General features: G+C 43.1%; 1 protein-coding gene across 2 annotated transcripts in view; it reads left to right on the top strand.

Moving 5' to 3' along the window:
• The window catches only part of LOC106579914 (adhesion G-protein coupled receptor D1), a 46,313-nt gene that overhangs the window by 1,814 nt on the left and 26,611 nt on the right, over window positions 1-17,888 (top strand). The window contains exons 4-14 of one of the 2 annotated variants that reach the window (XM_014160277.2): window positions 30-128; window positions 775-897; window positions 1,102-1,278; window positions 4,797-5,054; window positions 6,128-6,195; window positions 6,792-6,947; window positions 7,081-7,137; window positions 7,767-7,896; window positions 8,316-8,423; window positions 10,002-10,077; window positions 11,508-11,649. In XM_014160277.2, coding sequence (XP_014015752.1) covers window positions 30-128; window positions 775-897; window positions 1,102-1,278; window positions 4,797-5,054; window positions 6,128-6,195; window positions 6,792-6,947; window positions 7,081-7,137; window positions 7,767-7,896; window positions 8,316-8,423; window positions 10,002-10,077; window positions 11,508-11,649 — 1,394 coding nt within the window. The remainder of the gene's footprint in view (window positions 1-29; window positions 129-774; window positions 898-1,101; window positions 1,279-4,796; window positions 5,055-6,127; window positions 6,196-6,791; window positions 6,948-7,080; window positions 7,138-7,766; window positions 7,897-8,315; window positions 8,424-10,001; window positions 10,078-11,507; window positions 11,650-17,888) is intronic. The other variant, XM_014160278.2, reaches the window with a different exon arrangement.

Raw genomic sequence — 17,888 nt, 5'->3', positions numbered from 1 at the left:
TGTCTGTTTGTTTTCTATGTTTCATCCAGCTCTCCAAATCCACAAGCACACTGTGCTCCCTTCCTCCCATAACTCTTCCTCTGTGTATACCAATGACTCTGCCTACACTAACATTTCTGCAACAGTAGGTGAGGAAAATCACTGCTCACTGAAATGAATGTGTGTGTATAGTCAGTCACCCTGTTCTGTTGGTGTTACTGTAGTGCTATCTATCATGTTAAGGTTATTCAGTCGCCATAGTTTTGTACGTTGTGTACCAGCTCACCCAATAGTTGCCATGAGTGTGTCACACACTGTTACCTGAAGGTGTTGAATTTGTCTGTGTGTGTGTGTGTGTGTGTGTAAGACGGTGTGTGTAGTCAGGGAGAGACAGTTGTTTTCTTCACTGAAAAAAGAGCAGAGACTGCAGTATGTAAATCGTGATTAGACAAGCTTTGAGTATGGAGGTTATCAAATCTGTTTCTAGAGTGCTGTAAAGTTGAGCTTGACTTTTGAACCTCAATACACCAGGACGATTTCATTTTGTCTGCTGACATGATTTAAGGCAGGAGAACATCAAAGATAAATCCTTGGGTCATAGCTGGCTACCATTCATAAAATGGTAGACCATTATGCAGTGGAAACACCCAATATTTGGTGCAGTTCATAGAATCTGTTCATAAATCGATGATACTGGTTTGCCTAATTGTTTGACTATAAAAAGCCTACTTCAGAGACAAAACTGCCTATTTTTCTCATCAGAAAAAATAATTTTGTTATTTCATCCTCCTGTAGACATAGTTGAAGGGATGGTCAACAAGGGCATCTATCTGAATGGAGATAATGGCGGCACCTTTCTCCACTTTGGGAACTACCAGAACTCCTGCATTAGTGACCCCACTCTGTGTGGTCCTGAGGGTGAGTTCTGCCTCCCTCGATCTCATCTCCCCAACATTCTACACAGTAGATGTGTAGTGACTATCTAATGCGGTAACTCACGAAAATCTAATTTATGGCATTTAATGTAGATCTAAATGTATTATAATAAGCATGATGATTTGTGGTCTGAAACAATTTCCCCTATTTTGAAATCTTTAATAAATCTATGTTCATGTTTTTCAGGGATTACATTTTCCTTCTTTTGGAAGAACCAGGAGGCAGAGTCACGTTTTGCAATAGCCTCTGGAGGGAAAGTCATCTCCAATGGCTTCTCTGTCTATGCCAATGCCTACGCTGGATACGTAGAGTTCTACACACGAGGCAACTCGAAGAGGTGGAGGGCTAACATCAATATACCAGGTATTTAAAAGAATACTTTGGGATTTTGGCAAAGAGGCCCTTTATCTACTTCCACAGAGTCAGATGAACTCATGGATTCCATTTTTATGTCTTCGTGCAGTTGATAGCTTGCGTTAGCACTTCCAGTCATTGCGCTAATGCTAGCAGATACCCATAGACTTCCAGCCATTGCGCTAACACTCATGAAACTACCTCTAACTACCTTCATACTGGACACAGAAACATAAAAATGGTATCCACAAAATCTGACTCTGGGTAAGTAGATAAACGACTTCACTGCCAAAATCCCAAAGTATCCCTTTAAAAAAAGGAAAACCGTTAAGGTGAAAAAGTTTATCAAATTCATTATGATTCTAAACAATAATTAAAAACACATTTTATAAACCTGGCCTCCGATGTGGGTGGTGGGAGGAAAAATGAAGAAAAAATATATATTTTGGGGGATTTTTATACATATTATTATATGAATGCATGAGGAATGTATTGTGGTTTTCAATAATGTTTTCATTTTTAACCATAAATGTAAATGTTTTGGTTGATTGTATGTAGATGGAGATACAATCATCAGCAGATACTGTTGGTCCCAGAGAGATTTTATGGATTCAATAATGGATTCAATAATGGACTCAATTAATTCTTTATCTAAAACTATAAATGTGTTAGTTTTTACTGGCAAGCCTATTTCCATATTGTTCTGTAACTACAGTAAATACTGAACAGCATTCTAAATACTGCATATGTACACTATATATACAAAAGTATGTCGACACCCCTTCAAATGAGTGGATTCGGCTGTTTCAGCCACACCCGTTGCTGATAGGTGTATAAAATCGAGCACACAGCCATGCAATCTTTATAGACAAACGTTGGCAGTAGACTGGCCTTACTGAGTGACTTTAAATGTGGCACCGTCATAGGATGCCACCTTTCCAACAAGTCAGATCGTCAAATTTCTGCCCTGCTAGAGCTGCCCCGGTCAACTGTAACTGCTGTTATTGTGAAGTGGAAACGTCTAGGAGCAACAACGGCTCAACCACGAAGAGGTAGGCCACACAAGCTCACAGAAGAGGACCGTCGAGTGCTGAAGCGTGTAGTGCATAAAATCGTCTGTCCTCGGTTGCACTCACCACTGAGTTCAAAACTGCCTCTGGATACAACGTCAGCACAAAGAGCTTCATGAAATGGGTTTCCATGGCTGAGCAGCCGCACACAAGTCTAAGATCACCATGTGCAATGCCAAGCGTCGGCTGGAGTGGTGTAAAGCTCGCCGCCATTGGACTCTGGAAACGCGTTCTCTGGAGGGATGAATCACATTTCACCACACTTCACCATTTGTTACGTTACAGCCTTATTCAAAAATAGATTAATTAGTTTTTTCCCCTCATCAATCTACACACAATACCCCATAATGCCAAAGCAAAAATGGGTTTTTACACATTTTTGTAAATATCACATTTGCATAAGTATTCAGACCTTTTACTCAGTACTTTGTTGAAGCACTTTGGCAGCAATTACAGACTCAAGTCTTCTTGGGTATGACGCTACAAGCTTGTCACACCTGTATTTGGGAAGTTTCTCCCAGTCTTCTCTGCAGATCCTCTCAAGCTCTGTCAGGTTGGATGGGGAGCGTCGCAGCACAGCTATTTTCAGGTCTCTCCAGAGATGTTAGATTCGGTTTAAGCCCGGGCTCTGGCTGGACCACTCAAGAACATTCAGAGACTTGTCCCGAAGCCACTTCTGCATTGTCTTGGCTGTGTGCTTAGGGTCGTTGTCCATTTGGAAGGTTAACCTTCACCCCAGTCTGAGGTCCTGAGCGCTCTGGAGCAGGTTTTCAAGGATCTCTCTGTACTTTGCTCCGTTCATATTTCCCTTGATCCTGACTAGTCTCCCAGTCCCTGCCGCTGAAAAACATCCCCACAGCATGATACTGCCACAAGCATGCTTCACCCTAGGGATGGTGCCAGGTTTCTTCCAGACGTGACGCTTAGCATTCATGCCAAAGAGTTCAATCTTGGTTTCATCAGACCAGAGAATCTTATTTCTCATGGTCTGAGAGTCCTTAAGGTGCCTTTTGGCAAACTCCAAGCGGGCTGTCATGTGCCTTTTACGGAGTAGTGGCTTCCGTCCGGCCACTCTACCAAGGACAATTCTTTCGACCTCATGGCTGTTATTGTTTTTGCTCTGACATGCACTGTCAACTGTGGGACCTTATATAGACAGGTGTGTGCCTTTCCAAATCATGTCCAATCGATTGAATTTACCACAGGTGGACTACAATCAAGCTGTAGAAACATCTCAAGGATGATCAATGGAAACATGATGCACCTGAGCTTAATTTCAAATCTCATAGCAAAGGGTCTGAATACTTATGTAAATAAGGTATTTCTGTTTTTAATTTTTAATACATTTGCAAACATTCCTAAAAATCCTGCTTTTGCTTTGTCATTATGGGGTATTGTGTGTAGATTGATGAGGAAAATGTGTTATTTAATTTTAGAATAAGGCTGTAACGTAACAAAATGTGGTAAAAGGGAAGGGGTCTGAATACTTTCCGAATGCGCTGTATTTCAAACTTACAGGTCCAAGTGGACTCTAAATTAAGTAATTGAAATAACATAAACATGGGCAAAACTATTTCTCCATCCCTTACAATCTCAGATCTGCTATTTCTGGAGGAAAACATATCATGTCGCTCTGTGCACTGCAGGTTCTTGAATAAGAAAGAAACATTTACCAGTCATTGTTTTTATGAGGAATGTTTTTTCTCACATTCTCAAATGTCTTCTGTCGTCTTGTTTTTGTTACAATTAATTAAGGTTATGAACATGAGGCGTCAGGACTTCATGTGTACTTTTGATTTATTTGATTATTACTTACAGAATATCAAACATCTGGTTCTTATAATTTGACATGATGATATGTCACCATTTCACCATGCAGTTGTTTAGCCTTTGGCTCATAACAGATCTATGACTGAACCAGCTCTTATGAGACCTGTACCAGTACCAGGAGACATGACTGGTTCAGTAGACCTTGTCACAATGTGTCCCAGCCTAACCTGCAACAGAAACATTTCTAGCTAAAAGAGCAGGAGAGACTAAAAGGAAAGAGAGATTGAAAGTGTGAATGGGGAAGTTGTTGGTTTGTGTTTAAGCCAATCCCAATAGGATAGCTGTGTTTTTACACTCTGAACCAGCCTCCTCTGGTGGAAGTGTTCACAGTGAATATATTGTCTTTTGGGATTCTCTTTATTGTCCGTTTACCTCAGAAGAACTGGAGATGTGATTTCCTCTTTGGAGAAGTCTATTGGAAACGTTTGAAGGAATAGAATGTAGATGCTGACTGAATGGTTGGAGTGGAACATGGGGACATATTGGGCGGATATAGTGGAAAAACATAATTTAAATATGTGTGACATACTGTAGGCTATAATACCCACATACAAAGAGTAGATAAATACTTTAGGTTAAGGGAAGGTGAAGTCCTAATTATGATTTCTCCTCTCTCTTCCCTTTCAGGGCCCTTCTGGACCCACATTCTGTTCACTTGGACCCTGACAGACGGTCTCAACATCTACATCAACGGGACGTTCAACACCAGCGACCCCACTGGCAACGTGTCCATGAACTATGGGGACCCTTACCCTGACCTGGTCATTGGGACAGGAAATGAGCAGTCCTATGGACACTACGTGACAGGAGCCTTTGATGAGTTTGTCATCTGGGAGAGGGCCCTGTCACCAGAGGAGATCCTCATGTACTACAAAGCTGCCATAGGTAATGTCAGATGTCACCGTCAGTCTGGAATGTTCCACTTTTTTTTCCCGTGATGTGAAATGTTCACTATGTTCACACTTTCCCCTTGACTTATTGAGGAGACGGGTTAAAAAGCAATTTCCATCTTGGTCATTGCCATTGACATTCCGTGCACAGTACTGACGCATGGAATACACAACAAGATATTAAACTGTACAAATGCTCCTCATCTTAAAATCATCTCACGTACTTACATCTCACACACCATAAAAATCTGGTTTCAGATTCGAGGACTCAACTGACGTTAAACTGAGTGACTGAAGTTTTTTAAAACCATAATGACCTTTTTCATTGCTGCTTTGATTTATCTTGTGTGGTCTAGAATTATTCTGAAACTCAAAAGAAATGGACAATGTCCTCTGTATGGTCCGAGAAATGTTATTCAGAGCATGGTGAAATGGGTATAAGCTAGTAAAAATGGATGAATCACTAGTCATGCTTATGGAAAATAGTAATAATTTGGGTCTGGACACCCATTCCCTGGGTTTTTGTCTAATGACTAGACTCCACTGTGGAGGACTCAGGTGGTCATGTTGCATGAAGGCATAGCCTTCATTTTCTCAGACATAACAGACATGAACAAGAAGGTTGTTATGGTTATGGAAAGTGTTTTAATATGTTATACCTGTAGATAATGAATGGGACTAAAGAAGAGCAGACTGTTGGAAGGGATGGTTCTAATGTAAAACCATATATGGTAATTTATTGTTGCTAAGTGCACTAATTGATGTGTTATTTACAGACAGCATGATGTCATGACTTCCTTCTAACATCTCTTTGGCTTGTACAGTACCTCAGTGATGTATCTGGCGGTTGATTATCTAAAGAGCAGGTAGAATAGCACAGCACTTCTTTTCATCTATCCCCGGCTGGGGGAAGGTCCACCATCGTCAGACACGTACCAAGGAATCAGGAATCTTTGTGGCCTGAACAATTCCAGCACTTCTCTAAGCGTTCTATTTGGCATCTAGCTAGTGTTGCTATAGATGACAGGTGGAAGAGCAGTGCTAATGGGACTATATTTCTCCAACTAGGTGATACTTTGACTTACCCTACCACACCAAGCGTTCCTAAAGAAGTCTCCTCTACGATACAAACACTGGTGAGTTCTCAACTTCTCAACACAATGGGGTCTAGTCATTAGCATTTTGCTACATCCGCAATATCATCTGCTAAACGTGTATGTGACCAGTACGATTTGACTTGATTTGAAATTTGGTGATTTATACAGATTGACCTCTTACCATGGGAAAGTGGATATTTTAAACCGTTTTCAGGGTTTTACTACTAGAACAGACACACAGCAGCCTCGCAGGAAATTAGGTAGAAGGCTGGTGGTTGAACCGCAATAAACACAAACAATTCATTTCTTATGTAACCATTTTTTTCCCTTTAAGACTGAGGAATTGGAAAAGGGGATATTGAGAACACAAGTGAATAGACCTCTCCCTGTCTATTAAATGGCAGTTGTGGGCGTAGAGTGAAGAAAGTAGAGACAGCTGTTCAACACAGCACAAAATGGGTCCCTGTAGGGCATGACGCTGGAAAAAGACCAGCAGTCTTTTACAGCAGACTTCTATCTAGAAAGAGTTCTTACTAAGGGTAATGGTCACATAATGTGTTCCTGTGTATATTGGTCCCATTCTGGTCTTTGGAGAGTTTCTGTGGAGAGTAATGCCTGGTGTTTTGTTCCCTCAGGAAGTCACAGATGTGTCCTATTCTATCATTACCAAGCTGAGTGAGGAGATCCACAGCTCCCAGGACCCCGTGCCCATGTTAGGCTTTCTGGAGTCTCTGCCATTCAGCCTGCCCAACAAGACCATCCCCCACGACACTGCCAACAACTTCACACGGGTACAGGAACACAAGGATATATACATGCAAGCGCGCACGAAGACACACACACACAAACACACACACACACCAAAGTAGGTTGTAATAGTTTGTTTCAGATCACAGACATGATGTGTTGTTGTGTCCCGCCCAGGCTTTTCTGAAGAGTGTGGAGGAGGTGTTGTCTTCTGAAGTGGCCAGAGAAGATGAGGTAAGTAAGTTTCAAGTTTTTAATGTCACGTGCATAAGTACTGTGAAATGCCTTTCTTGCCAGCTCTAAACCCAACAATGCACTAATCAATATCAATGTAGTACTAAAAATGACACAAGGTAGAACAAGAACACATTAGAAATAGAAATATGAAATATATCGAGTTCATAATATCTCTGTGAAGTCACTGTGTGGGTTTACAGCAAACTAGCTATATGATAGTGAACTGGGAATATGATCACATTCATTCAGGCTCAAGTTCAGCGCCCTGACACGTGAGATCACAGGAATTCCTGAACAGAGAGACATTTCGAGCGAGTTTGCCGTTACAATGTTCTATACACACTGAACAGGCGTGCTTGTTTTCATGTGAGCAAGCTGAACCAGACGTTCTTAGTGCATGAAAACGTTCGACTTGGACGTGGAGAGCACCATCAAAAAGGAAGTCAGATGGCATTTACAGTAATACAGTGAATATCGTCCCAGCTGATAAGACTCTTAACGCATGCTACTACTTGGTTTTATGGTCTATCAGTGACAGTTTACCAACTCTCAAGATACAGTAGATACAGTAAGTTGCCAGTGTGTCTCTATGAGTGTGAATGTTGTTATTGGACCGTTTGGAGCAGGAGTCCACCCCAGTGGTGAGTGGGCTGATTGAGACAGTGGACAACGTGATGGTCCAGATGGTGTCCAGCCTGGATTCCAGCCCCAGCCCCCGATCTCTCATCTCACTGGGAGGAAAGTCCTTTGTAGCAGGTCAGTACCGTGACGACGCAACTCTCTCCTGACTATACTGTATGACTCACAGACTGTGGTGTCTTACTGTAAAAAGAACAAGTTAGGGTTGAGAGTTACTGTACTAAGTAGGAAGTTCAAGTAGAGTTTTGAACTAACTGGCTACATACAGTATGTTTCCCTCAGAAGATAGAGATCTGATCAAGCTTAGATAACCATGGTCCTTTCCATGCAACTATTTTGTTTTCCTGTGGTCAAGCCTGCGTCGTCTCTCTCCCAGGGGCTCAGTCAAATCTTTGATCCGCCCATGAATCATCACCACCACCAGATAACACTGTGCTTTTGGCTCCCTGTCAGAACCCCTCCAGGTCTGGTGTTGGAGTTAGTTAACCACTCACAGTGCTCCCTCTCTCTCTGTTTCCAACCCCCGACCCCAATAGATTACTCTCTGATGAAGATTCCACAGAACTACAATCTTCCCCATTACCGCTTCCCCATGCAAGGAAAGAACTACATCTCAGTGCCTGGCGAGGCGTTCACCATGCAGTGTGAGTGTCCTACATCCCATTTCACTCTTGTTCTAAAAACATAGAATACATTGAAATACTCACTCTCTCACAGCAATTCATATTTTGTGTGCGTATTACACTGCTCGAATGTAGCATATGCTCAGCTTTCTTTTGTGTCTGGCTCTTACTCCTCCTCAGCACATAGCTTCATTGGCTTGAATGTGAATAAATACTGGCCATTTTTTCTGCACTCTGTTTCTGCTAAGATACATTTGCCTAACCAGTAAGGTCTTGCTATTGGCAGAAGTTTATTATGATGGTAGGTTTAAAGACCTTTAACATAGCAAGGGTAGTGTGTGAGAGAGCCACCGTGAAACTGCTTGTGAGACTTTAAAGTACAGGATTACAGCTACAGTACTGCATGACTTCTATGCAGAGAGGCAATGTATCACTGACTATTTTAGACCCACCAGAGACAGACAGAGCGAGGGATACTTTTCATCCACTTTACTCTCCATTCAAAAGAAACCCCTCCACTCACAGTGAACTAATTGATTTACTTAGCCCATTGTTAGCGGCGCTGTGAATGTTGGTTTGGCAGTAATTACGGCAGTATTAAAACTGTGTTTGTTAGACTTGTGTTAGGGTCAGATCCATTTGGCTCCACCTGGCCCCCAAACACACTGCGTTGCTACACTAACTTTTAAATAAACCATTTTAATAATCTATTAAAACCTCATTATCAGAAATTGAATATAAATGTTACTGCTGGCAACTTACACTCCTAGATTGAGTTAATGTAGCGTTGTGTGTCCTGACACATGGCATACTGTATTAAAGGCACCAAGTGGCGCTTTTATAAGCCAATTAAGTGCAGAGAAAGTGTTACAGATTTTTAAGAATTCTCTTGGACTGAGATACTTCCAAGTATTCATAAAAAGATGCAGATTATGCCTTTTTCTATTATTTTCTTTCTTCCTTAGGAAAGCTTTATAGGCAAACTGGCCACCAACTGATCCCTACAAAGGTCTGGTAGGGGGCATTACAGTCATTACATTCAAAGTTCATTAGATTCAAAACCTTGACTTGTGATGTGAATTCAGATTATTTCATACACTATGTATTTTCAACACCAGTGTTTGTTTTCTTACTCATTGAGGTAGATTTGATTTCATGATAACGGTACTTTCACCGTCAAGCATTTCAGATCCCTCTCTAGTAGTTACCATGTTGTAGATTGCTTACGTGGTGGTGAGAGTGTATAAGAGTTGGGCACAGGCCTCCTGCTGTACTGTTTCAGTCATGGCACTGTGACTTGCATAATTTCCCAACACACACGTGGTCTGTGGTCCCCCTCCGTCTCACCCGTGTGTGAGCATACAGCTCTCCAATTAGTCAGGGAGTGCCAACTTGAGGCAGCGAGGCTGCTTAATTAAGTTCCCCTCACTGTGAACATTTTAGCAACGCCTCATCACATTCTCAACCCTGCTATGAGTCTGTGTTTCACCTTTGACCAATCTCTCGCTCCCTCCCTCCCCTCCCCTCCCCTTCCCTTCCCCTCCCTCCCTCCCTCCCTCCCTCCCTCCCTCTCTCTCTCCCTACCTCTTTCCACCTCAGCCCAAACCACAATCGTGGGTCTTTTCTACCACAACATGCACAACTACTACAGAGAGATCAGCCCACTCAGGACCAGGTAAGGGGGATGGGAGGACACATAAAAAGCCCTGATCATACCAAACAGGAATGCTCTCTGTGTAGGAATTATGAATCACTTAAATGTGTGATATAAAGTTATCCTGACCAAACACAGTACAGTAGACAGCACTGTTTAAAGTAAGTTTAGAGCCTGCAAAAAGTAATATAATATTCTCATTTACAAGCATTCAGAAGAGGCTTGAGGTTGTCAAAGCATCTGTTTGGGGACCAATCAGAAAAGTACGCAATAAAGTAAATAGTTTACTTTGAATGCCTTGCAATTAAGAAATACAGTCATTGAGAAGAAGTGATCTCAGAGGATCTAAGGGATGTTATGGCAATAAGTGCTCTGAGCATCAGCCAGGATCACTTCCTGTGTGTCCGCTGTGGTCCCCTGGCGGAGTGGCGCCCCTGTTTCCTGTTGTCCGTAACAGATCATGCCTGGGGCATTTCCTTATCAGCCTCCCACCAGGCTATCTCTCATCTCACCACTTAACCGCCACTGGCTGATACACCCTGCCGTTAACTTCATACAGGAACTTGGCCACACACTTCTTTTCCCAATAATAGGGGAAGCATATTACGATAATCCTGTGAAATAAATATTTTACATGAATTTGATTAAAGTAATTTGGTGGTCTAAGCGTAAACAATCTTGTTTGATTTAAAACATGTAGTTACTGGCAGACATCATCAATAGCATAATTGCGTCTAGAAATACAGCTTATTATGCTCAAGGAGTTGGACTGACTGTTGTCGCCCTCAGTACAGCAAATAGCTTTGACTGCCTCTGCAGAAATCCAGAATCTAAGGCTGCGTTTACACCGTTTACACAGGCAGCCCAATTCTGATATTTTGCCCAATTATTGGCAAAAGATCTGATCTAATTGGTCAAAAGACCAATGAGTGACAAAAGATTACAATTGTGCTGCCTGTGTAAACGCAGCCTAAAAGTACTATGTGTAAGTGATACGGCACTTGGGATCAGTCCGCTTCTGCTACAATATACTTTCTTCTAAACGAGTTTCTCAGTAAAACTGGATGACAATAATAAACACCCATGTTTACAAAGTAGAAAAGCAGTTTATTCAGGAAATTCCAATTGGTGTCAGTATGCCACCATTTTAGAAGGCATAACTTATTTACTTCACATTTGATGATTAGGTTAGTTCCTAATGGTTGTTTCACTCCCCAGTGGGTGAGAATGTCCGTCTGTATAATGATACAGGGGTGTTGCCTCTACAACCTACCGTCACTTACCTGTTGACCTCGAAAAGCTCCTGACGTAATGCTGTGTTTTCACTGTGATTGATGATATGACAGATGTTTCAGAGTCCCACTCTCCTGCTACTGTTCTGAGCCCTCTGTGACACTACCGTGTGCATAAAACACCTCTCATTGGTGTTATTGACAAATCCTCTCTCTCAGGATCAACGAGGCGGCTGATTTCAAAGACCATAAGATCCAGGTGGCCAGTTTCCTCATCTCACTGAAGGTGGAGCCATCACCTGCCCTGTCCGTCAACCTGTCTGGGGCTCCGCTCATCAAAATCGTCCTCACACACATCCTGGTAAGAGTACATACCAACACACACCGCCCAGGAGTGTATTGAATTACCAAGCTATGACGATGGATTACCATTTTACTGGCCATAAGAAACCATCTCTGTTATGAGTGAAGGACTTGAAAAATTGTGCTGGAAAACTGTTTGGCAATGGTTCTTCAGAAATGGGCATCACAGTTGCTGGTTGCGGGACTGTTACCTTATCGGAAGAAGGTTGTGACTTTGGCTAAGGAGTATCCCCTTTTGTATATTGTTTCTTTTTTTTTGGGGGGGGGGACTCTGTAGGGGACAGTCACTCAATTAGTCCATGTCAGCAAACTTTTTTTTGATTGGTAAGTTAGTCTAGCCTGCTATCTAACCTAGTAATCATGGTCGCTTTACCAACTGGGGTCCCCCATTGGTTTTGTTAGTCACTCTTTTTGTGGCCCCCACCCCCATCAAAATTCCCATCCCTGATCTATATCATTCCAAAGGCACTCAAAAATACCCCCCTGTTTTCCCTCACAGTATGTGAAAAGAACTAAAGCTCAGTACTCACCAACACAAAGACAAAGGATATTTATTTTTGTTTCCATTAGTCCCAACCTCTTCATTTTCCTTAACAAAGCATGATGCTTCCTGAAAGAAAAGTGATTATCAACATTTGAACTGGAGGCTTTGTGCACTTTGAAAGGAACAACCATTTGAGTTTATGAACAACATATTTTTTGCCTTTCTGCTTTGTGGCAGGGATTTAGTGGCGAAAGTGTTGCCAGCTTCTTTAGTCCTCTCCCATGGCATTTGAAACCCATAATGAAAGTTAACTTAGAAAACGTGTATGGCGATTGTTAGCCCTACTGTAAATGCAGAAATGCAATGGAGAGCTCTATAGTCCATCCATAGAGTGATCTTAAGTCATCCACTTCAAGTCAAACACTTCTCCATAAACACTCAATAGTTGGAGAAGGGCAAAATGACCTCCACAAGATATCATCCAATAGTAATTTTATCCAATAATTTTTTTACAAAAATAAGATGTGATATTTTTCCATCAGCTAACATAAGTAGCCCCAGTCCATTTCACTTCTAGAGAATGTGCTTCCCCTGCCATGTGAGCTGCTCAGTTGAAAATATTCACTTGCTATTAAAGTGAATCACCATCAAAGGTATTTTTTTCCTTCCGTCTCTCTTAAGAGCACAAATTAAAACCATGCGGCTTTGTGAAACCATGGCAATGGGCTTTGTTTGCCTCCATTTTCCCATGGAAATAAATGTTTATGCTGCAAGGATCTGACCAGGTTCATGTGACATGATTTTAGCAGACACCACGAGAGAGGGGAGAGTCTCCTCTATTATTAAGTGCTGGAGATGCATTTCAGTACTCTTTCATCTTGATTCAAGGTGTTTCTATTTACACTCACTTACACTGCCTTACCGCTTGTTGTTATGGTGACAAAATAAAGTATTGATAAAGCAATGGTTTTCACAGAAATTAACATTGGTCATGTGACGGGAATAGTTTGGACCTCAACTCCAGTGACATCAAATATTTTATGGCAAATTACTGTACAGTATGTGATTTTGGTTTTTGACTTGGGAACTCCCAAGTGCCAACACCTAACGTAAGACAATAGCTGAGACTTATGTTTAGAAGTTGCATACCTCACACATCACTTTTTGGCTGTAACCTTAACCAGAAAAAAAAGTAAATATGCTATTACTGGTCTGTTGTGAGCCGGTGGATAGATTCAGGCCAAAAGTGACTGACTATTTTGGGAATTTTTATGTCTTTGGGAGCTGGTGGATACTTATCACCCTCCAAACTAGGAGAGAGGGAGAACTGCTCACCCACTATGTGGAAGACCTTTCCCGTCATTGTTCACTCTGCTTTTTACTGCCTGTCCAAGTCCACTCCCTAATGACTTCCCGTGGCGTGCCTCCATTGCTCAGGGGTAACTTAATGATTTGTGATGGATCCTTCTGTTTTCCCAACGCTTTTAGCCAGCAAGAGGAGAGAGAGACATCTAGTCACTTTATTAAAGTCTGAGCAGGGTAATTGTGTCAGCAGCAGCATAGTCCTGTCAGCTCCCCCATATTTCACCGTCCTGGTCATGGTGCCATGGTAACAACAGATCCTGTGTATTAGTAACACTGTAGTACAGGGATCATCAACTAGATTCAGCCGCGGGCCGATTTATGGTCGGGGGCTGGAACATAATTACAAATAATTTATAAACTGAAAATTGACTGCAAGAAGCCCAAACAGGTATAATATTTGACTAAAACATAATAATTTCAAACCTTGCTTACATTTATTTGTATACGATCACATCTCTTTGTAGTGCTTTGTGTGGGCAAGTGGTTTGCTGATGTCAATGTTGTGAACAGAGTGCCTCATGGTGGCAGTGGGGTTATGGTATGGGAAGGCATAAGCTACAGACGACAAACACAATTTTATCGATGTAAATTTGAATGCACAGAGATACCGTGATGAGATCCTGAGGTCCATTGTCGTGCCATTCATCCTCCGCCATCACCTCATGTTTCAAATCAAATCAAACATTATTTGTAACATGCGCCAAATAAAACAAGTGTAGACCTTACCGTGAAATGCTTACTTACAAGCCCTTAACCAACAGTGCAGTTCAAGAAGAGTTAAGAAAATATTTACCAAATAAACCAAAATATTATAGAAAAGTAGCACAATAAAACAACAATAACAAGGCTATATACAGGGGGTACCGGTACCGAGTCAGTGTGCGGGGGTACAGGTTAGTTGAGGTCATTTGTACATGTAGGTAGGGGTGAAGTGACTATGCATAGATAATAAACAGTGAGTAGCAGCAGTGTGCAAAACAAATGGAGGGGAAGGAGGGGTGTCAATGTAAATAGTCCGGTGGTCATTTGATTAATTGTTCAGCAGTCTTATGGCTTGGGGGTAGAAGCTGTTAAGGAGCCTTTTGGTCCTAGACTTGGCGCTCCGGTACAGCTTGTCGTGCGGTAGCAGAGAGAACAGTCTATGACTTGGGTGACTGGAGTCTCTGACAATTTTATGGGCTTTCCTCTGACACCGCCTATTATATAGGTCCTGGATGGCAGGAAGCTTGGCCCCAGTGATGTACTGGGCCATACGCACTACCCTCTGTAGCGCCTTACGGTCAGATGCCGAGCAGTTGCCATACCAGTCGGTGATGCAACTGGTCAGGATGCTCTCGATGGTGCAGCTGTAAAAGTCTTTGAGGATCTGGGGACCCATGCCAAATCTTTTCAGTCTCCTGAAGTGGAATAGGCTTTGCCATGCCCTCTTCACAACTGTCTTGGTGTGTTTGGACCATGATAGTTCATTGGTGATGTGGACACCAAGGAACTTGAAACTCTTGACCCGTTCCACTACAGCCCCGTCGATATTAATGGGGGCCTGTTCGGCCCGCCTTTTCCTGTAGTCCACGATCAGCTCCTTTGTCTTTCTCACGTTGAGGGTGTGGTTGTTGTCCTGGCACCACACTGCCAGTTCTCTGACCTCCTCCATATAGGCTGTCTCATCGTTGTCGGTGATCAGGCCTACCACTGTTGCGTCGTCAGCAAACTTAATGATGGTCTTCGAGTCGTGTTTGGCCACGCAGTCATGGGTGAAAAGGGAGTACAGGAGGGGACTAAGTACACACCCCTGAGGGTCCCCAGTGTTGAGTATCAGCGTGGCAGACTTGTTGTTGCCTACACTTACCACCTGGGGATGGCCCGTCAGGAAGTCCAGGATCCAGTTGCAGAGGGAGGTGTTTAGTCCCAGGTTCCTTAGCTTAGTGATGAGCTTCGTGGGCACTATGGTGTTGAACGCTGAGCTGTAGTCAATGAACAGCATTCTCACATGTTCCTTTTGTCCAGGTGGGAAAGGGCAGTGTGGAGTGCGATTGAGATTGCATCATCTGTGGATCTGTTGGGGGGGTATGCGAATTGGAGTGGGTATAGGGTGGATGCTGTTGATGTGAGCCATGACCAGCCTTTCAATGCACTTCATGGCTATCTCAGTGGGTGCTACGGGGCGGTAAAACATTTAGGCAGGTTACCTTCGCTTCCTTGGGCACAGGGACTATGGTGGTCTGCTTGAAACATGTAGGTATTACAGACTTGGTCAGGGAGAGGTTGAAAATGTCAGTGAAGACACTTGCCAGTTGGTCCGCGCATGCTTGGAGAACACGTTCTGGTAATCCGTCTGGCCCCGCGGCTTTGTGAATGTTGACCTGTTTAAAGATCTTGCTCACATCAGCTACCGAGAGCGTTATCACACAGTCATCCAGAACAGCTGGTTTTCTTGTGCATGCTTCAGTGTTGCTTGCCTCGAAGTGAGCACAAAAGGCATTTAGCTCGTCTGGTAGCTCGTCAATGGGCAGCTCCCATCTGGGTTTCTCTTTGTAGTCCGCAATAGTTTTCAATCCCTGCCACATCCGACGAGCGTCAGAGCCAGTGTAGTAGGATTCAATCTTAATCCTGTATTGACACTTTGCTTGTTTTATGGTTCGTCTGAGGGCGTAGCAGGATTTCTTACAAGCGTCCGGATTAGTGTCCCGCTCCTTGAAAGCGGCAGCTCTAGCCTTTAGCTCGATGCGGATGTTGCCTATAATCCATGGCTTCTAGTTGGGATATGTACGTATGGTCACTGTGGGGACGACGTCGTCGATGCACTTATTGATGAAGCCGATGACTGAGGTGGTGTACTCCTCAATGCCGTTGGATGAGTCCTGGAACATATTCCAGTCTGTGCTAGCAAAACAGTCCTGGAGCGTAGCATCCGTGTCATCTGACCACTTCCGTATTGAGTGAGTCACTGATACTTCCTGCTTTAGTTTTTGCTTGGAAGCAGGAATCAGGAGGATAGAATTATGGGCAGATTTGCCAAATGGAGGGTGGGGGAGAGCTTTGTATGCATCTCTGTGTGTGGAGTAAAGGTGGTCTATAATTTTTTTCCCTCTGGTTGCATATGTGACATACTGGTAAAAATGTGGTAAAACTGATTTAAGTTTGCCTGCATTAAAGTCCCCGGCCACTAGAAGCGTCACTTCTGGATGAGCATTTTCTTGTTTGCTTATGGCCTTCTAGAGTTGGTTGAGTGCGGTCTTAGTGCCAGCATCGGTCTGTGGTGGTAAATAGACGGCTACGAATAATATAGATGAGAACTCTCTTGGTAGATAGTGTGGTCTACAGCTTATCATAAATTACTCTACCTCAGGCGAGCAATACCTCAAGACTTCTTTAATATTAGACATCGCGCACCAGCTGTTATTGACAAATAGACACACACCCCCACCCCTCGTCTTACCAGACGTAGCTTCTCTGTTCTGCTGGTGCATATCCCGCCAGCTCTATATTATCCATGTCGTCGTTCAGTCACGACTCGGCGAAACATAAGATATTACAGTTTTTAATGTCCCGTTGGTAGGATAATCTTAATTGTAGGTCATCAATTTAATTTTCCAATGATTGCACGTTAGACAGTAGGACGTATGGCAGTGGGAGTTTACTCGCCTACGGATTCTCAGAAGGCAGCCCGATCTGCGCTCCCTTTTCCTCCGCCTTTTCTTCACGCAAATGACAGGGATTTGGGCCTGTTCCCGGGAAAGCAGTGTATCCTTCTCGTCGGACTCGTTAAAGGAAAAAGCTTCTTCCAGCTCACGGTGAGTAGTCGCTGTCCAGAAGTTATTTTCGGTCAGAAGAGACGGTAGCAGCAACATAAGTTACAAACAACACAAAAAAACTAAGAAAATAGCAAAGTTGGTTAGGAGCATGTAAAACATCAGCCATCCTCTTCGGCGCCGTCTTCGGCACCATGATAATGCAGTGGTTCCCAACCTTTTTCGGTTACTGTATCACCAACTGAATTTTTCTCTGCCCGGAGTACCCCTGAAGTACCCCCTCATGTGCCTTTTACAAGTAAGTCTATGGTCTCATGAGTTTTCTCAAGTACCCCTGTGGATAGGCCAAGTACCCGCAGGGGTCCTAGTACCCCTGGTTGGGAACTACAGTGATAATGCACGGCCCCATGTTGCAAGAGTCAATACACAATTCCTGGAAGCTGAAAATGTCCCAGTTCATCCATGGCCTGCATACTTACCAGACATGTCACCCATTGAGCATGTTTGGGATGCTCTGGATTGACGTGTAAGACAGCGTGTTCCAGTTCCCGCCAACCCAATGAGCATGTTTGGGATGCTCTGGATTGACGTGTAAGACAGCGTGTTCCAGTTCCCGCCAATATCCAGCAACTTCGCACA

This window comes from Salmo salar, chromosome ssa20 (assembly GCF_905237065.1).
Source record: "Salmo salar chromosome ssa20, Ssal_v3.1, whole genome shotgun sequence".
Taxonomy (NCBI): Eukaryota; Metazoa; Chordata; class Actinopteri; order Salmoniformes; family Salmonidae; genus Salmo; species Salmo salar.
Note: the sequence above shows the minus strand (reverse complement) of the source record. Positions and strands in the feature narration are given on the sequence as shown.